Source organism: Schistocerca gregaria, unplaced genomic scaffold (genome assembly GCF_023897955.1).
Source record: "Schistocerca gregaria isolate iqSchGreg1 unplaced genomic scaffold, iqSchGreg1.2 ptg000255l, whole genome shotgun sequence".
Classification (NCBI taxonomy): Eukaryota; Metazoa; Arthropoda; class Insecta; order Orthoptera; family Acrididae; genus Schistocerca; species Schistocerca gregaria.
Window position 1 is genome coordinate 251,348 of NW_026061761.1, and position 21,505 is coordinate 272,852.

Genomic DNA, 21,505 nt, shown 5'->3' on the forward strand with positions numbered 1-21,505 from the left:
GGAAGTTCACCGAGGCTTTTTGCAGATGATGCTGTGGTTTATCGAGAGGTTGTAACAATGGAAAATTGTACTGAAATGCAGGAGGATCTACAGCGAATTGACACATGGTGCAGGGAATGGCAATTGAATCTGAATGTAGACAAGTGTAATGTGCTGCGAATTTATAGAAAGATAGATCCTTTATCATTTAGCTACAAAATAGCAGGTCAGCAACTGGAAGCAGTTAATTCCATAAATTATCTGGGAGTACGCACTAGGAGTGATTTAAAATGGAATGATCATATAAAGTTGATCGTCGGTAAAGCAGATGCCAGACTGAGATTCATTGGAAGAATCCTAAGGAAATGCAATCCGAAAGCAAAGGAAGTAGGTTACATTACGCTTGTTCGCTCACTGCTTGAATACTGCTCAGCAGTGTGGGAGCCGTACCAGATAGGGATGATAGAAGAGATAGAGAAGATCCAACAGAGAGCAGCGCGCTTCGTTACAGGATCATTTAGTAATGGCGAAAGCGTTACCGAGATGATAGATAAACTCCAGTGGAAGACTCTGCAGGGAGACCCTCAGTAGCTCGGTACGGGCTTTGGTTGAAGTTTCGAGAATATACCTTCACCGAAGAGTCAAGCAGTATATTGCTCCCTCCTACGAACATCTCGCGAAGAGACCATGAGGATAAAATCAGAGAGATTAGAGCCCACACAGAAGCATACCGACAATCCTTCTTTCCACGAACAATACGAGACTGGAATAGAAGGGAGAACCGATAGAGGTACTCAGGGTACCCTCCGCCATACACCGTCAGGTGGCTTGCGTAGTATTGATGTAGATGTAGATGTAGAAAGGGTGAATCAGCTTTTGGTATCCGAAGTTCCCTGCACCACACACCATTAGGTTGCTTGAGCGGTATGGTGTGGATGTAGACGCAGAAATTAAATAGCAAGACCACTGGGTGGCATGTGTGCACAAACATTAAAGTTTGAAATAATTATGATAATTTATTGAAATAGTGAGACAAGTACAGTCTTAGAGAGCAATCTTGTTTCTCGAACGTATGGTATCTATACGATATAACTTAAAAGTCTAACCTCCTACAACTAACTTCAAAGTGGATTTTGTATGAGATTTCGACCCTAGTTTTCATGCCCTGAAATCTTACCTGTATATATTAAATCTCAGCCAGATTTGAGTAAACGCATCTGACTTAGACGACTAAAGATTTGGAGAGGCAAGGACGTTAGCAGAACGCAACGGAAGAAGGGCAGATTTAATCAGAGTTAACCAAGACAGAACTGAAATTTGAATCCACACATTATACGTTATATACGGAGTTCCGAAACAATTCATTGAAATTAACACAAGAAGTAGAGAACGTCAAAACAAATACATTTAGTTATGGTACATATGGGTCCTGAAGGGTTTCTGACGGCAGGGACGACTTGCATAGAAGGTAGCTTAGCAAGTTAATAACAGCAGTAGCGTTCACAGCAACTGCTCGAATGCGCTACCATTGACCTGTATGGACGCAGTACACCGTCCGACCATTGACTGTCGTGTGCGTTCGAAGATACCTCACGTGTCCGCAATGGTACCAGCAGTGACGGCAAGTCTAGCGGCGGGATCGCGTTCTGTTTCCACAACGTTTTCGTACACTAGCTGCTTCATGGGCCGCTAGAGGAAGAGGTCCAGACGCGTGAGGTCAGGGGACCTAGGGGGCCGGGCCAAAGGGCCACTGCCAGTCCATCGATGATCGAAGGCCGCTCTCAGAAGACTCCTGACAGCAACGCAGGAATGGCTGTGAGCCCCATCGTACTCAACTACATCCTACCTCTAACATTCCGACGTACATCCTCCAGCAATCCTGGCTACATATTTCCCACGAAGATGCGATTTCTTCATCCATTAATGAGAAATGGAACAATGTATAGTCCAATCAACCTATCACTGAGAATGCTGGCCCACACATTAACACTGGATCGCAGTTGACGACCACTACATCGAATATCTCGTGGACCCACATGCACCCAAACAAACGAAATGTGAATATTGAAACACCTCTCAGGATTAAAAATGCGTTGTCGGTGTACGGGACCTCGACCGCAAATAAGGAGTGCAGGGCAATCTGTTGCAAAAATCGTATGCGAAATGCGCACGGTGGGTAATATGTTTAGTTGTCCCGGTCGGAGTGGCCGAGCGGTTCTAGGCGCTTCAGCCTGGAACGGCGTGACCACTACGGTTACAGGTTCTAATCCTTCCTTTGGCATGGATGTGTGTGATGTCCTTAGGTTATTTAGGTTTAAGTAGTTCTAGGCGACTGAGAGCCATTTGAACCATTTCTGTTCAGTTGTTAGCGCCGCCACGCGCTGGAGATGGAAGGGATGAAGCTGCTGGTCATGTGACACATTCCACACAAGGCTATGTCTGACGCCAAAGAATGTACACACACGTCGTTTACTTGTGCATGGAGTGTTTTCAACGTGTGGCGGGATATCGCCTTCCATTTCGGAAGTTGGCGCTACCCAGCTGCACGGGAAGTGCCTGTTTCACGCAGCAGGTTATGCAGATGTTTGAATTTTTGGTGTTGTGGTACATGTCGACTGGGAAAGCGCTGTCGATACTCTCTCACCGCAGCTCGTCCATTTACATTCACAGACCCGTATACGAGACGCAGGCCAGCCATTACAGCATATGTAAACCGATGCATGTTCATTGTTGTTGTCGCAGGGCGGTAGTGATTGTGAATAAAATGATATGTTTATAAGGAAGTCACAGTTCTTGTCACAACGTGGTGATGCTTGTGAATGAATCGCTGTGTTCTTCCAAGGAGACCTCAGAGCGAACCGTCTGTACACAGAGCGGTTTTGAATGTCAGTAGACATTCCCGGTTAGCGGCACAGACATGACGTCTTACGTCAGCAGCACTAACAAAATATTTCCCAACATCAAAAGTTAACTTCAGAGACCACATTTTCCTCTTTTTTTTGTCATCAGACTACTGACTGGTTTGATGCGGCCCGCCACGAATTCCTTTCCTGTGCTAACCTCTTCATCTCAGAGTAGCACTTGAAACCTACGTCCTCAATTAATTGCTTGACGTATTCCAATCTCTGTCTTCCTCTACAGTTTTTGCCCTCTACAGCTTCCTCTAGTACCATGGAAGTCATTCCCTCATGCCTTAGCAGATGTCCTATCATCCTGTCCCTTCTCCTTATCAGTGTTTTCCATCCTTTCCTCTTCGATTCTGCGTGGAACCTCCTCATTCCTTACCTTATCAGTGCACCTAATTTTCGTCATTCGTCTATAGCACCACATCTCAAATGCTTCGATTCTCTTCTGTTCCGGTTTTCCCACAGTCCATGTTTCACTACCATACAATGCTGTACTCCTGACGCACATCCTCAGAAATTTCTTCCTCAAATTAAGACCGGTATTTGACATTAGTAAACTTCTCTTGGCCAGAAATGCCTTTTTTGCCATAGCGAGTCTGCTTTTGATGTCCTCCTTGGTCTGTCCGTCATTGGTTATTCTACTGCCTAGGTAGCAGAATTCCTTAACTTCATCTACTTCGTGACCATCAATCCTGATGTTAAGTTTCTCGCTGTTCTCATTTCTACTACTTCTCATTACCTTCGTCTTTCTCCAATTACTCTCAAACCATACTGTGTACTCATTAGACTCTTCATTCCGTTCAGCAGATCATTTAATTCTTCTTCACTTTCACTCAGGATAGCAATGTCATCAGCGAATCGTATCATTGATATCCTTTCACCTTGTATTTTAATTCCACTCCTGAACCTTTCTTTTATTTCCATCATTGCTTCCTCGATGTACAGATTGAAGAGTAGGGGCGAAAGGCTACAGCCTTGCCTTACTCCCTTCTTAATACGAGCACTTCGGTCTTGATCGTCCACTCTTATTAATCACTCTTGGTTGTTGTGCATATTGTATATGACCCGTCTCTCCCTATAGCTTAACCCTACTTTTTTCAGAATCTTGAACAGCTTGCACCATTTTATACTGTCGAACGCTTTTTCCAGGTCTACAGATCCTATGAACGTGTCTTGATTTTTCTTTAGCCTTGCTTCCATTATTAGCCGTAACGTCAGAATTGCCTCTCTCGTGCCTTTACTTTTCCTAAAGCCAAACTGATCGTCACCTAGCGCATTCTCAATTCTCTTTTCCATTCTTCTGTATATTATTCTTGTAAGCAGCTTCGATGCATGGGCTGTTAAGCTGATTGTGCGACAATTCTCGCACTTGTCAGCTCTTGCGTCTTCGGAATTGTGTGGATGATGCTTTTCCGAAAGTCAGATGGTATGTCGCCTGACTCATATATTCTACACATCAACGTGAATAGTCGTTTTGTTGCCACTTCCCTAATGATTTTAGAAATTCTGATGGAATGTTATCTATCCCTTCTGCGTTATTTGACCGTAAGTCCTCCAAAGCTCTTTTAAATTCCGATTCTAATACTGGATCCAATATCTCTTCTAAATCGATTCCTGTTTCTTCTTCTATCACATCAGACAAATCTTCACCCTCATAGAGACTTTCAATGCATTCTTTCCACCTATCTGCTCTCTCCTCTGCATTTAACAGTGGAATTCCTGTTGCACTCTTAATGTTACCACCGTTGCTTTTAATGTCACCAAAGGTTGTTTTGACTTTCCTTTATGCTGAGTCTGTCATTCCGACAATCATATCTTTTTCGATGTCTTCACATTTTTTCTGCAGCCATTTCGTCTTAGCTTCCCTGCACTTCCTATTTATTTCATTCCTCAGCGACTTGTATTTCTGTATTCCTGATTTTCCCGGAACATGTTTGTACTTCCTCCTTTCATCAATCAACTGAAGTATTTCTTCTGTTACCCATGGTTTCTTCGCAGCTACCTTCTTTGTACCTATGTTTTCCTTCCCAACTTCTGTGATGGCCGTTTTTAGAGACGTCCATTCCTCTTCAACTGTGTTGCCTACTGCGCTATTGCTTATTGCTGTATCTATAGCGTTAGAGAACTTCAAACTATCTCGTCATTCCTTAGAACTTCCGTATCCCACTTCTTAGCGTATTGATTCTTCCTGACTAATGTCTTGAACTTCAGCCTACTCTTCATCACTACTATATTGTGATCTGAGTCTATATCTACTCCTGGGTACGCCTTACAATCCAGTATCTGATTTCGGAATCTCTGTCTGACCATGATGTAATCTAATTGAAATCTTCCCCTATCTCCCGGCCTTTCCCAAGTATACCTCCTCCTCTTGTGAATCTTGAACAGGGTATTCGCTATCACTAGCTGAAACTTGTTACAGAACTCAATTAGTCTTTCTCCTCTTTCATTCCTTGTCCCAAGCCTGTAACCTTTTCTTTTACTCCTTCCCCTACAACTGCATTCCAGTAACCCATGACTATTAGATTTTCGCCCCCCTTTACATCCTGCATTACCCTTTCAGTATCCTCATACACTTTCTCTATCTGTTCATCTTCAGCTTGCGACGTCGGCATGTATACCTGAACTATCGTTGTCGGTGTTGGTCTGCTGTCGATTATGATTAGAACAACCCGGTCACTGAACTGTTCACAGTAACACACCCTCTGCCCTACCTTCCTATTCATAACGAATCCTACACCTGTTATACCATTTTCTGCTGCTGTTGATATTACCCGATACTCATCTGACCAGAAATCCTTGTCTTCCTTCAACTTCACTTCACTGACCCCTACTATATCTAGATTGAGCCTTTGCATTTCCCTTTTCAGATTTTCGAGTTTCCCTACCACGTTCAAGCTTCTGACATTCCACGCCCCGACTTGTAGAACATTATCCTTTTGTTGATTATTCAATCTTTTTCTCATGGTAACCTCACCCTTGGCAGTCCCCTCCGGGAGATCCGAATGGGGGACTATTCCGGAATCTTTTGCCAATAGAGAGATCATTATGACACTTCTTCAACTACAGGCCACATGTCCTGTGGATACACGTTCCGTATCTTTAATGCAGTGGTTTTCATTGCCTTCTGCATCCTCGTGTCGTTAATCATTGCTGATTCTTCCGCCTATACGGGCAATTTCCCACCCCTAGGACAAGAGAGTGCCCTGAACCTCTATCCGCTCCTCCGTCCTCTTTGACAAGGCCGTTGGCAGAATGAGGCTGACTTCTTATGCCGGAAGTCTTCGGCCGCCAATGCTGATTATTTATCAAAATTTAGGCAGTGGCGGGGAACGAACCCGGGACTGAAGACGTTTTGGTTATGAATCAAAGACGCTACCCGTAGACCACGGGTGCTCCGCACACATTTTCCAAATACAAATTTATCTGTTTTGATGTTCTCTACCTCCTGTATTAATTTCAACGAACAATTTGGGTTCTTCGTCCGACGTTTGTTTCATGGTTCTTCTGACATTTCACCAGCACGAGTGGCTGGCATTGTCAAAAGTTCATCCTCGATTTCTGGTGGTAGACTGAAGTCGAGATCGCGGCGTCAGATTAGATGTGGCTGGTGCGCTAACATCCAAAGGCTTTTCCGTGGTCATTTGCGGTGCGGTCGTCCGCATGCTACCTGCAACGGTCGTTCGCTGCAGGACGGCAATCTAGTATCCTTTCCCCTTGAGCCTTTCTTTTTTCTTCTTGAAGTTTTTCTCGTGTTTGTGTATTTCTATAGCTTCTTTGGACAAGCAGGTATAGTAGCTGTTCTCTACAGCCAGAACTTCCATCTCGGCGAATTCTACTGCGTTGTTGGCCACACACAGCGCTTACTGTGCCACTGCCGATTTCACCACCTGCCCCATCCTGCAAAGCCGCTTATGTTCTGTGACGCTGGTGTTCACTGATCGTTCGGTCACTGTATATTTTATCGACGCGTTGTCCAACGACGGAAGAAGAAAGCGCGATTGATGTCCTCTCCCGCCTTTCTGTCGCGGTGCTGGGATGAAGGGACCACACCGAAGTTCTTGAAATGTAACCGTCTGTTCACCACCGCCCAAGCACATCGTATCTAGGATAGAATGGAACGAGCTTTTCTTCCTGAGCGAATTCTTGCAACACAGAGATACTTGGCGGGAACGTATGAGGAACTGTTGGACATTTCTGTCAAGTAAGTAGCGCAATGCATCGAGACGACTGGGACCAGATCGACAGCATCACTGATAGGAAGAAAAGGTTTGCAAGATGCCGGAAGCAGATTTACCAGGAGACGGCAGACATGTCACGCGGGGTGGTCAGCCACACTGACGTAGAGGAGCAATCTGCCCTTCAGAAAGGAGGGAATTTCGCTGTCATCCCGAGAACTATACCTATGGTGGACATCATTACTAATACCGAAGCGGCCATTTGGACCCTTGTATGTGAAAGAGCCGAGGAAATACGTACTGAAACAGCCAGGACACCGCGCCAAGCAAAACCACCAGCTTGAAACCTTAAGGAACAAGAGATGAAAGCTATCAAGAATCCTAAAGCCGATAAGAGCAAGTTGGAACCGCATGACAATAACAGAAATGCGACAGTCGTAATAGAGACCGACGATTATGAGCACGAGATCCGGGACGTATTAGGTCCGACCGAAAACTGAGACCAGATGCGACGCAGCGGATTACACGGAATACGGATCGGTTAATCAAGGCGTCTTCTCCCTCGGCGGTCATACACAGAACAGGAACCCGCGCAACACAGAAGCTCTATGGATTACCAAAGATCCATATGAATAATGTTCCACGAAAACCAATTATTAGCGACCCTGGCTCACTGACGTATAAACTGGCAAAATACACGGCCTCTATGCTCCAGCCGCACATGGGAAACATTGACACATACCTAAAGGACCCAGCACATTTCTTTAAGAAGCTGAAGAAACTAGGTCCAAACGACATCCTGGTCCGCACTGATGTTGCTTCAGTGCTTACCAAAGTGTCATTCTCTGTCTCTGGAGAACATCGGTTCCATTTTCCTCAAAAAATCACCAAGCTGTTTCATACATGTCTCACCGCAAGCTGTTTCACGTGGAACTGCAACTTCTACGAACAGCTGGAAGGCGTCGCCATGTGTAGCCCTCTTAGCCCAATGGAAGCCAAGTTCATGGAATAATTCGAAGCACTGGACTTGGCACCTTGCAAAACCTAAAGTGTGGTACAAATACGTCGATAGTACCTTCGTTTTGTGGAACCACGGTGAGGCTGTGCTCTGACTTCCTAACACACTTGAATAGCATCCAAGCCAACATAAAATTTAATTGGAAGTAGAAAGCCAGCCGATGTGGCCGTGCGCTTCTAGGCGCTTCAGTCTGGAACGGCGTGACCGCTACGGTCGCAGGTTCGAATCCTACTTCGGGCATGGATGTGTGTGATGTCCTTAGGTTAGTTAGGTTTAATTAATTCTAAGTTCTAGGCGACTGATGACCTCATAAGTTAAGTCGCATAGTGCTCACAGCCTTTTTTTTAAAACCTGGGATACGGCGAGTATCGAATACCGACACACACGAACCGACACCTGCACAAACTGTCAAATCACCACCCGAGCCAGAAAAGAGGCATCACTAATACTCTCGTAACGCGACCAGGACGGACATGTGAGCCGCAGAACTTCAGGCTTGACATGCAACACCTGGATAGCGTTCTGAGGAGTAGTGGGCACTCCATCAGTCATATAAAAAGTGTAACGGAGTCAAACACTCCGCGAAGTCACATATCGAAAAAAGGAAAGTTACTTACGGCCTGCCTGCCATACATTCCCAGAGTGACGAACAGAATCGACTGTTTACTGTCCAAACAAGGCGTAAAGGCAATTTATAAACTAACAAAGAAAGCCAAAGAGCGTCTGAGATCGACAAAGGAGAAAAGGGAACCACTTGCAATGTCGCGAATATACCGCACACTGTGTACATGCGGAAAAGTGTTGGAGTGACTGGATGATCGATCAAGACCAGCGTCACGGAACATGAGCGGCGTTTCAAGCTGCGGCAGGCGCAGGTATGGGCAGTGGCAGTGCACGCGCTGTGCCTGACCAGCCACGCAGTAAAGTTCGCCGAGGGGTTTAAGTTCTGGCAGTAGAGAAGAGCTACTTCACCCGCCTGGTCAAAGAAGCTATAGAACTACACAAACACGAGAACAGCTTCAACAAGAAAGAAGAAAGCTTCAAGGTAAACGGAACCTGGATTCCCGTGCTGCAGTGAACGACTGTTGCTGGAAGCAAGAGAACCGCTCTGGAAATGACTACGGAAAAGCCCTTGGACGTTAGCGCACCACGTACATATGTTGCAGTGGAAATGGAACTTTCAGCGAAGGTATACCATCGCTGGTGATGGTGCAGCTTCACTGACTCGTTTAGTGAATGTAGGTTATTGATTCTAGTTTTGCCAAACAATATACTTTCACTAGGAATAGTACACCGTCGCTAGTGATGACTACAATAATGAAACATATAGTTGGAAAGTTGCATTTTATGAGCTGCAAATAAACGACGTAAAAATTTCAATAATGATAGGGCTTACCCACTCAGCTGTTTCGGACTTTAGTGGAATCGTTCCGGTAAACCATTACGAATTTATAGTATCCATTTTGTTGCCATTGGAAATCGAGGAGATCAACTTGACATCTCGAATTTAACTCTTTGTACTGCACGGGCCTCACTACCGTTACTTTCCTCTGACCTCTTTGTTTCGTTAACAGGTGACACATGGACTAAGATAAATCTGGACGTCTCTGTATCTAATATTACGGTACTTCGGCTGTAAGCATTTTATCATTCTTTCGCGTCCACTGTGATCAGACGCAGAACATCGTAGTGCTTAATCTTGCCTTCTTCGGTACAAGGTTGCATTAATTTAGTTACTCCATTTAGTTAGTTAGAGCATTTCCTGTGTCATCAAAAACTTTTAAGTTTTGCCATCCTTCTTTCGTCCACATTTTAGTGATTTAACCTCGCCGATAAGACTTACTTTTTTCTGTCAATGAAGACAAAACTAATTGGGGTTTCACCATTCCACTCAAAGACGTCCGTAGAGCTTCACTGATTCAACCATAGCTGCACTTCTGACAACCATAGCTGCACTGATGTATAACAAAACAATAACTAGCTGACAAAAGTTACATGCATGGCGATGCGTGGTACCATTGTTGGATGCATTCACTAACAGGAGCCAGTGAAGGTACACCTCCGCTAGTGGATGTGCATTTTTCAATTCGTGGTAAGCTTTCACTGATCATTTTAATAATTGTATACGTGCCATAGGGATATATTACCTTGCGTAAGCACCCACTTCCACTATGACACATACAATCTGCAGCTAGGTCGACTTCCCTCCACCACCAGCATTGGAGGAGCTTTGAAAATGACTGCCATTCGTGCTCGCGAAAGGTCAGGAAAAATCGACGACAGAAGCCAGTAGGGAGTCTGTCAATATCCGACCACGCTGTATATCTACTGAGTGTATCTGTAAATAATTTGCACCTCGTAGATAAAATTTATGTGATGCAGATGTATTCGCAATCTGTGCCGGAAGATATCGCTGAAAAACTCTGTGGAAAAATCCTGAGCCGGCAGAAATTATTCCAGTCACTCAGTCTGTGGTAGCAGGCGTTTCGGAGTCGCAGAACGACAAAGACTTAATTAGGAGTAAAGAGTCGGTTCTGGACGAGACAACGATGTTATCTCAAGGTTCCTGATAAAGACATGTGGTGTCAGGTTGGGTACTTGGGAACCTTGCCTCCCCCACTCCCAGTCGCCCAGGAAACAATCGGGAATTGCTTAAGGTCGATGACCAAGGGGAAAACGGAGGCAAATGTGTCATGTGACATAAATATGGCGGCAACTGCCCATGGACCACGTACACTCTGCACACCTTCGTCCTTTATAACTGGGACACTTGTTGAGAGGGTTTAACCAGGGGCTGGACAGCATAGGGAGATGGCGTGTCTATTTGTTAACAACAATATTAGGTTAAGTCACGTCACTTGAGTTAATACCAATATCACGTGACACCAGCAGAGACCATAACCAGACAGACACATAAGTGTTCAAAAATGGTTCAAATGGCTCTGAGCACTATGGGACTCAACTGCTGTGGTCATTAGTCCCCTAGAACTTAGAACTACTTAAACCTAACTAACCTAAGGACATCACGCACATCCATGCCCGAGGCAGGATTCGAACCTGCGACCGTAGCAGTCGCACGGTTCACATAAGTGTCTCCCCATTTTTACATGTATGCTGAAAGAGAGCACTCTGGAGCAATGACAGAGGTTGCGTCTAATCTTTACAACAAATTATATCACTATAGGTCTATCTGTTAGTAACAATACGCGTATTATGTGACACCAGCAGAGACGTCACCCTGGTATCATTACAAGCGCACTAATTTTTACGTATTTTTCATACTTTACCTAATTGTACGTACGTTAAACAATTTTGCTGCTTTATAACTGGAGACAGTTATGTGTTATGTTAATAACAAGTCACGTAAATTGTTTGTTTGTTTATCATTTCGAGGCACCGACAGAGGCGTCACGCAGACAGGTAATATTTACAGGTTTATGTATTACCCACTATTTCGTGCACTGTGCCCAGTTGCGTGTCACACCTCTACAGAGAGGTGAGCAGTAACTGCGACAGCCTCAGCGAAAATCACGTCGTCTGCTGGAGCGCAGATCACGCCCTCGGACTCCGACTTGTGGGTAAGTAGCAGCGGACCCAGATGATCGTAGACACAGTACACAGCAGCTGACGAGAAAGTTGCGGTTGGTGTCAAACATTGCTCGCGATCGCGGTAAAAACAGGTCCCAAGTCGTACATACAAATGCATACCAAGGTCCTCGCTGTAGTCGCTGGATAACGCTAGTATGCTGTGGAAATCCTCCTACGATCGTGACCACCAGGCCACGGACGCCAGTCCTCCAGATGTCTGCCTAACACTGCGCCAGACCACCTCCAGACAACGTGATAGACAGATTTGAACAATGCGTGTGTAATCACATCCGGCCTAGTAGCTGAAACAAATGGCACTCAGTCGTCCAGGGAGAGAGCCACAGCAAGAACCTGTCGTAACTTGTCGGCGCCTTTCCAGGTAAACACCCCTAAATTTTTAAATTCCAAGCACAACCCTTCCCGCTCACCTGTAATTTCTCTGTGTGAACTAGTCTTAACTTGTACACACGTACGCGCTCACCAAAGGCAATCTGCGGGCTCCTTGGCGGATAATTTTTTCTAACAGTTTAAGCGCCAAGCACATCCCTTCCACCATTCTTTCTCTCTGCTCCAGTCAGGAACATACTCCCTGCAATCATGCTATTGAAATTAGCGTCGGTGACTCCTTTTTCAGTGAGGTGGCCTCCCATTTGGAATGAAGGCTCGTAAAAAAACAAACCGTGCGAGCATATGCGTCATTACTATAAGCATCATATACTAATAACGTTAACATCGGAGTATGGTTAGTAATTTCAACTGATCCACAGCATTCCAAAGATACACGTTGGACAGCTAATATACTGCTGTATATGCTCCCCCCATGAACCATGGACCTTGCCGTTGGTGGGGAGGCTTGCGTGCCTCAGCGATACAGATAGCCGTACCGTAGGTTCAATCACAATGGAGGGGTATCTGTTGAGAGGCCAGACAAACGTGTGGTTCCTGAAGAGGGGCAGCAGCCTTTTCAGTATTTGCAGGGGCAACAGTCTGGATGATTGACTGATCTGGCCTTGTAACAATAACCAAAACGGCCTTGCTGTGCTGGTACTGCGAACGGCTGAAAGCAAGGCGAAACTACGGTCGTAATTTTTCCCGAGGGCATGCAGCTATATTGTATGATTAAATGATGATGGCGTCCTCTTGGGTAAAATATTTCGGAGGTAAAATAGTCCCTCATTCGGATCTCCGGGTGGGGACAACTCAAGAGGATGTCGTTATCAGGAGAAAGAAAACTGGCATTCTACGGATCGGAGCGTGAAATGTCAGATCCCTTAATCGGGTAGGTAGGTTAGAAAATTTAAAAAGAGAAATGGATAGGTTAAAGTTAGATACAGTAGGAATTAGTGAAGTTCGGTGGCAGGAGGAACAAGGCTTCTGGTCAGGTGACTACAGGGTTATAAACACAAAATCAAATAGGGCTAATGCAGGAGTAGGTTTAATAATGAATAGCAAAATAGGAATGCGGGTAAGCTACTACAAACAGCATAGTGAACGCATTATTGTGGCCAAGATAGATACGAAGCCCACACCTACTACAGTAGCACAAGTTTATATGCCAACTAGCTCTGCAGATGACGAAGAAATTGATGAAATGTATGATGAAATAAAAGAAACTATTCAGATAGTGAAGGGAGACGAAAACTTAATAGTTATGGGTGACTGGAATTCGGTAGTAGGAAAAGGGAGAGAAGGAAACATAGTAGGTGAATATGGACTGGGGCAAAGAAATGAAAGAGGAAGCCGCCTGGTGGAATTTTGCACAGAGCACAACTTAATCATAGGTAACACTTGGTTCAAGAATCATAAAAGAAGGCTGTATACATGGAAGAAGCCTGGAGATACTGACAGGTTTCAGATAGATTATATAATGGTAAGACAGAGATTTAGGAACCAGGTTTTAAATTGTAAGACATTTCCAGGGGCAGATGTGGACTCTGACCACAATCTATTGGTTATGACCTGTAGATTAAAACTGAAGAAATTGCAAAAAGGTGGGAATTTAAGGAGATGCGACCTGGATAAACTGAAAGAACCAGAGGTTGTACAGAGTTTCAGGGAGAGCATAAGGGAGCAATTGACAGGAATGGGGGAAAGAAATACAGTAGAAGAAGAATGGGTAGCTTTGAGGGATGAAATAGTGAAGGCAGCAGAGGATCAAGAAGGTAAAAAGACGAGGGCTAGTAGAAATCCTTGGGTAACAGAAGAAATATTGAATTTAATTGATGAAAGGAGAAAATATAAAAATGCACCAAATGAAGCAGGCAAAAAGGAATACAGAAGTCTCAAAAATGAGATCGACAGGAAGTGCAATATGGCTAAGCAGGGATGGCTAGAGGACAAATGTAAGGATGTAGAGGTTTATCTCACTAGGGGTAAGATAGATAATGCCTACAGGAAAATTAAATAGACCTTTGGAGATAAGAGAACCACTTGTATGAACATCAAGAGCTCAGATGGAAACCCAGTTCTAAGCAAAGAAAGGAAAGCAGAAAGGAAGGAGTATATAGAGGGTCTATACAAGGGCGATGTTCTTGAGAACAATATTATGGAAATGGAAGAGGATGTAGATGAAGATGAAATGGGAGATACGATACTGCGTGAAGAGTTTGACAGAGCACTGAAAGACCTGAGTCGAAACAAGGCCCCCGGAGTAGACAACATTCCATTGGAACTACTGACGGTCTTGGTAGAGCCAGCCCTGACAAAACCTTACCATCTGGTGAGCAAGATGTATGAGACAGGTGAAATACCCTCAGACTTCAAGAAGAATATAATAATTTCAATCCCAAAGAAAGCAGGTATTGACAGATGTGAAAATTACCGAACTATCAGTTTAATAAGTTCCAGCTGCAAAATACTAACGCGAATTCTTTACAGACGAATGGAAAAACTAGTAGAATCCGACCTCGGGGAAGATCAGTTTCGATTCCGTAGAAATGTTAACACGTGAGGCAATACTGACCCTACGACTTATCTTAGAACCTAGATTAAGGAAGGGCAAACCTACGTTTCTAGAATTTGTAGACTTAGAGAAAGCTTTTGACAATGTTGACTGGAATACTCTCTTTCAAATTCTGAAGGTGGCAGGGGTAAAATACAGGGAGCGTAAGACTATTTACAATTTGTACAGAAACGAGATGGCTGTTATAAGAGTCGAGGGGCATGAAAGGGAAGCAGTGGTTGGGAAGGGAGTGAGACAGGGTTGTAGTCTCTCCCCGATGTTATTCAATCTGTATATTGAGCAAGCAATGAAGGAAACAAAAGAAAAGTTCGGAGTAGGTATTAAAATCCATGGAGAAGAAATAAAAACTTTGAGGTTCGCCGATGACATTGTAATTCTGTCAGAGACAGCAAAGGACTTGGAAGAGCAGTTGAACGGAATGGATAGTGTCTTGAAAGGAGGATATATGATGAACATCAACAAAAGCAAAACGAGGATAATGGAATGTAGTCAAATTAAGTCGGGTGATGTTGAAGGTATTAGATTAGGAAATGATACACTTAAAGTAGTAAAGGAGTTTTGCTATTTGGGGAGCAAAATAACTGATGATGATCGAAGTAGAGAGGATATAAAATGTAGACTGGCAATGGCAAGGAAAGCGTTTCTGAAGAAGAGAAATTTGTTAACATCGAGGAAGACATTTGTGAAAGTATTTGTATGGAGTGTAGCCATGTATGGAAGTGAAACATGGACGATAAATAGTTGGGACAAGAAGAGAATAGAAGCTTTCGAAATGTGGTGCTACAGAAGAATGCTGAAGATTAGATGGGAAGATCACATAAGAATACTGAAGATAAGGTGGATAGATCACGTAACTAATGAGGAAGTATTGAATAGGATTGGGGAGAAGAGAAGTTTGTGGCACAACTTGACCAGAAGAAGGGATCGGTTGGTAGGACATGTTCTGAGGCATCAAGGGATCACCAATTTAGTATTGGAGGGCAGCGTGGAGGGTAAAAATCGTAGAGGGAGACCAAGGGATGACTACACTACGCAGATTCAGAAGGATGTAGGTTGCAGTGGATACTGGGAGATGAAGAGGCTTGCACAGAGTAGAGTAGCATGGAGAGCTGCATCAAACCAGTCTCAGGACTGAAGACCACAACAACAACATGCTACGAAAACCTGTCTGTGCATTAAAAATGAATATCCCTGTAACGTGGGCGGGACTGGTGCAACAAACGTATCTCCCATCCCCCCCCCCCCCCCCAATCCATGCAAAGCCCCTCCCCCAGTCCTCGGACACACTAAGCGTAATTAATAGAAGGTGCGTAAACAATAGGTTGAATGGTTAAATCCGCCAGACATGTGACACTAGCAATATAACGGCACTATAAAATATGTAAAAAGATGCGGGAATAGTTATAACATCGCTATACGCAAGCGAGACGGAGAGATGATTACAATGCCATAGCCGGCCGCTGTGGTCGAGTGATTCTAGGCGCTTCAATCCTGAACCGCGCTGCTGGTACGATCACAGATTCGACTCTTCCCTCGGACATGGACGTGTGTGGTGTCCTTAGGTTAGTTACGTTTAAGTAGTTCTAAATCTAGGGGACTGATGACCTCATATGTTAAGTCCTGTAATGCTTAGAGCCATTTGAACCATTTGATTTACATAGTCACACGGTAGCCTCGCAGAGGTCACGATACCATAAAATGCGACCCAGAAAGTGAGCAATATATACTGAGAAACCGATTCTCCAGTGACCAATTACCAACGTGATTAAAAAATATGAACAACACACGTACAATGATGCATTGTAAATAGAACGCCCCGCACGAGCCTCATAACAGCACCGGCTATATGAGGGGTAGATGTGTGCCTCTGTTGTCCCAGAGCTGCGACTGCTGCTGAAGCCACTGTGAGCCTACAGACAGCGCTGAGAATAAATATCAACTTTCGGTCGTACGACATCTCTCTCACTCGTCATTCATGATGAGCTCTCTCATTGCCTTCACGTAACCTCGAGAGAAATCCTATGCAGAGTGAGAGATGGGAGAATCAGCGAGGAGCAGTGCTCCAGAATTGTTTTCCAGCGGATATCGTCTGACAGCTGGCAGCACCTCGGTCGCAATGCGGCTGTTGAAACAGTAGCCGAGGATCGCCTACACACCGCCTGTGTCAGCGGAAGCCGGCGATTGATAGCGACGACAATGTGTGCTGCTGTAACAGCCGGAGGAATAAAAACATACTAAAATTACATATGTGCCTTTGATCTGCTGCATACAGTCTTATTAACAATAAAACCATTATTTAATAGTGAAAACACTCCTTACTTCTACCCATTACAATAATACCAGCAGATGTTGGACGTTAAGATTGTAGCATAAACCCAAGTCTCACACACCATTAAAATTCTGACAACATAATGTTATTAATGAATGTGTGTGATGTTCTTAGGTTAGGTAGGTTTAAGTAGTTCTGAGTTCTAGGGGACTGATGACCACAGCAGTTAAGTCCCATAGTGCTCAGAGCCATTTGAAGCATTTGTTATTAATGACAAATGACAAAGTAGGTAATATCGGAGCCTAACACTTCTGAAAGTAATTGAAAGCAGTAGTTGTAAAGTCTGCCTGTGCAGCGAAGCCGTCTGTAGTGGGACACCAACGTTCTGACATAAATTTGGAGTAACTTGGGTTATGTTTGCCACCGTGGTGGGAATCATTAAAAGAAAAATGGCGTTCTGACAACATTTGTAGTGTTAAATTACTATCGATCTATGAGAAGTGAGACTCATAGACCGTTTACTGCGAAGGAGAAAATAGCAGCTATAGTCAACCAATGTGTGCTATAAGTTTGCTGACCAAGTTTCTGTAGTAACTCTTTCGTCACTGTAACACATTTTGCATATACCATTATAGGTCCTCATTTTCTTTTTTTCAGTAGAGTATAGAGGCTTTACATCCTACGGCTACTGTATAAACTGTTACAACAACAGCCCCCTCCAGCTGCTCCCTCCGTGGTCTGCGGCGGTAGCGGAGACGCCGGCGTCAGCTTCAGTGAGGCGCTGATGTGAGTTCCGGCCTGGGCGCCAAGTCGTGTTGTTTGCGGAGAGTGTTCTTAACGAACTCAGTGCTGGTTCAAAAGCCTTGCTAAGATTGTAGTCGCCGTTGGTTGATGCTATCGCCCACGGTGCGAATTTCTATGGCATCTATAACGACGCCGTCCCAGTATTTGAAAGTCTGTGTGTACTCCGTCGCGTTATTCTCGCACAAACTTTTTGGGATACATACACCGAGTGTCTCTCTGGTGTTCCCGGTGGTTGCACTGCCTGTCCAGTATGTGTCTTTCTGCACTGACGTGGAATACAGTAATGTTCGTGTTTTATCGGGCGGGCAGAAGACAGATTTTTGTCGGTGCTTATTCAGTACGTGTCCTACTTTTCCCAACTGTGTGCCAGTGTACTGTATAAACGGAGTGGCTGCCTATTTCTTTGTGACTTCTTCCGTCTGCACAGGTAATACTGTTGTGGTCGGGCGGTAAGCGCCTAATCTGCAATTCTGGGTACCCGTTTCTTCGGAATACCGTTGTGAGGTGTTCCAGCTCCTGGGACAGACTCCCTGCATCTGAAATGCTGCGCGCCCTGCGCACTACCGTTTTTTTAGCACCCCATTCTTCTGCGAAGGGTGACGGCAGCTCTCTGCGTGCAAATGCAGGTCAGTGTGCGATTTCTTTCGATACACACCGTGGGCCAGGATTACTTCAGCTCTTCTCTTGACCGCGACGTCCAGAAATAGTAATTTGTCTTCTGCTTCCGTCTGTGTAATGAATTTGATGTTGGAATGTATGGAGTTGAAATGTGTAAGGAAGTGATGTAGTTCGTCCCTTCCATGGTGCCAGATGACGAACGTGTCAACAACATAACGTAAAAATGTGGGTTTCCATTTGGATTACGCCAGGGCTTCCTCTTCGAAGTTCTCAATACATAAATTCGCGACTACAGGCAAGATATTGCAACTCCTTCCGTTTGCTCATAGTATTCCCAATTAAACAGAAAAATGCATGGAGGTCATGGCGTGCCTGTAAAGGTCAGTGGTCTTTTGGTCAAATTTCTGACGAATAAGCTCTAGTGACTCTCGCAGAGAGTCGAGGCGTTTTACAAAATCCATACAAGTGCAGATAAGATGCGAGCATTTATCTACATATGGACCAAGTATTTCCCTCAAGTATTTTGCCAGCAAATACGTAGGTGTCCCACTGTAGCTGACGTTGAGGAGCTACCGCACCCCATCTTAGTGAACTTTAGGGCGTCCATGAAGTCTTGACTGTACACGTCATTGAGATAACAGTTTCTTGCAAACGATCTCTGGTAATTCACTGTCCCGGAGAAGAGCTCTGGTCATATCCTCCACTTTCTTTCGGGGGTCTGCATTGATCTCCCTGTAGGAGTCTTCGTGTACCAGGCTTTGCACTTTCTCATTGTAGTTCAAAATGTTCAAATGGCCCTGAGCACTATGGGACTTAACATTTGAGGTCGTCAGTATCATAGACTTAGAACTACTTAAACTTAACTAACCTAAGGACACCACACACATCCATGTCCGAGGCAGGATTCGAACCTGCGACCTTAGCAACAGCTCGCTTCCGGACTGAAGCGCCTAGAACCTCTCGGCCACAGCCGTCGACCTCATTGTAGTCCTTGTAGTCATTGTAGGGGGTAGTGGCTCCGCACCTTGTTCAACTGCGCTGGCGATGTCACCGTCGGGTGTGAACTTAGGAGTGGGAGCAAAGTTAAGTCCCTTTTCCAGAACTGAAACAGAGTCGTCACTGAGCTCCACGTCAGTCAGTTTTGCACAACGAACCGGCAGTACACCCTCGGACTGTTCGAATAGCTTAGCGTAACTCTATTAATTACGTGAAACTATTACGGTTTGGTTAAAACGTCTAGTAATGTAGAGCCGTCTGAAGCAATGTTTGGGTTAACAGCGAGATCTGCATGCAGAACGCACACGTGCCCGCAGGTGGTGGTGCGCGAGATGAACCGGCTGGGCATGATGGTGGACCTGTCGCACGTGTCGGTGCGCACGATGGAGGACGCGCTGGCCGCCAGCCGCGCGCCCGTCATCTTCTCGCACTCGTCGGCGCGCGCGCTCTGCAACAGCTCCCGCAACGTGCCCGACAGCGTCCTCAGGAAGGTCGTGAGTACAGGCCGTCCAAGCTTCGCACTGCCCACGTCTCAGACAGTCAACTCCACACCCGTCCCTGTGCAATCCCTCAAAACGACCTCACGACGGCTGTGACTGTAGCGTGCAGCCCCTAAGATATCCCATCCGTCGGATTTTTCCACTCGCCATGCTGTACGCTCTGCATCGACACCTGCAATGCTTTTGTTGCCCGCGGAAGGGCGGTCAGTACAGTCGACATACCTGTTATGCGTGACACGTCATACCCATCAATTCTGCCGTACCCCGATTCACTTGTTGCGCTACAACTCCTGTACTGTGGCCGACCACTTCCTCAAGAAAGTCGCTGGCACAGCGTGTAAAATGCTGCAACCTTTAATGTATACTACCTCATCTTTTAAGGAAACTACAGCGTGGGGTAAATGAAAGTGGCTCCAAGACACAAACAAACACAAGAGAGGAAAGGAGGTCCAGTACTAACCAGACTACAGCATATGTTGAAAGTGACCACCATTCGTCTCTCGGCTCTTCTAGGCCCTGGTCAACAAGCTGCAGAAGGCAGATCGAAGCTGGGCTGCTGGAATTGCTGCAGTCTCATCCGAAATGTTCTGCTGCAGTTCTTGAAGACTACGTGGGTTGCTGCGATACACCTTACACTTGACGGCTCCCCTCACAAAGTAATCGCACGCTGACGGGTCAGGTGACCTCAGTGGTTAGCTAAGGTCACGACCAGATTGACCTCTGCTAACATCTCTGCCAGGCGTGAACGTTGTGTAAATGTATTCCAAGGTTTGGCCGACTCTGTGAGCAGTTGCTCCATCCTGTTCGAAGTAACTGTATGTCTTTTCCTCCGCCGTTAACGCTGCAACAAATGGTGTCAAAATGTTGACACTGTAGCACGTTGAAGTCAGCGTCTGATGAAAAAAGGTGGGACCAATAATGCAGCGTGCAGGCACTGTACACCGAACGCCAACCTTCTGGTCATGCAATGGAGTTTTGTGGGAATTAACAGGACTCTCCGCTGCGGAGAACCTGTGATTCTGTGTGTTGATATAACCGCTCAGGTCAAACCAGACTTCATCAGACATAAAAAAAGATCCACATCCAAGCCATTCACAGTTATCTCAGTGAAAAGGCACTCACAAAACTGATGGCGCTGAGGTGGGAGGGTCTGATTATACGCATACATTCTCGTCCAATTGTATCCTCTTTTCCGGGCCACTATGAAACGTCCCCTTACAAAAATTACACAAGACTGTGCTTAAACTGACACACAATATTTTTAGCGCAACGCAATCTGACTTCCAAAAATCCCTACGAATGAATGGCCCTGACTAACATTAACCTATACGTTTCACACATCACTTACCTCACAAAAATCTTCGTTACTCAAGCTACTGCAAAACAGCGAGCGCCACTACTGCCAGATAAATAAAAGATTCAAACTACTGAAGTCACTATCTACTGGTAGGGTAACAGCCAACTGCCCAACGCTATAATGGCAGACAACAATGCAAACCAGCCACAGACTGCACACGACACAGCCAGTGATTTTCATACAGAGCGCTACGTGGCGGCGGCGTTACCAATAGAAAAACCTAAACAGCCTACTTACAACTATTACTTTCCCCGACCTTTAGAATATATTGCTTCTTACCTGCAAGTATGAGCTTTGAAGGCAAGAACAATAATGTACTGTGACTGCATG

At 45.1% G+C, this 21,505-nt stretch overlaps 1 protein-coding gene across 1 annotated transcript in view; it reads left to right on the forward strand.

Annotated features, from left to right (window-relative positions):
- Positions 1–21,505, forward strand: part of LOC126305108 (dipeptidase 1-like) — a 144,887-nt gene that overhangs the window by 87,139 nt on the left and 36,243 nt on the right. The window contains exon 8 of the mRNA XM_049992017.1: positions 19,636–19,812. Within this exon, the coding sequence (XP_049847974.1) occupies positions 19,636–19,812 (177 nt within the window). The remainder of the gene's footprint in view (positions 1–19,635; positions 19,813–21,505) is intronic.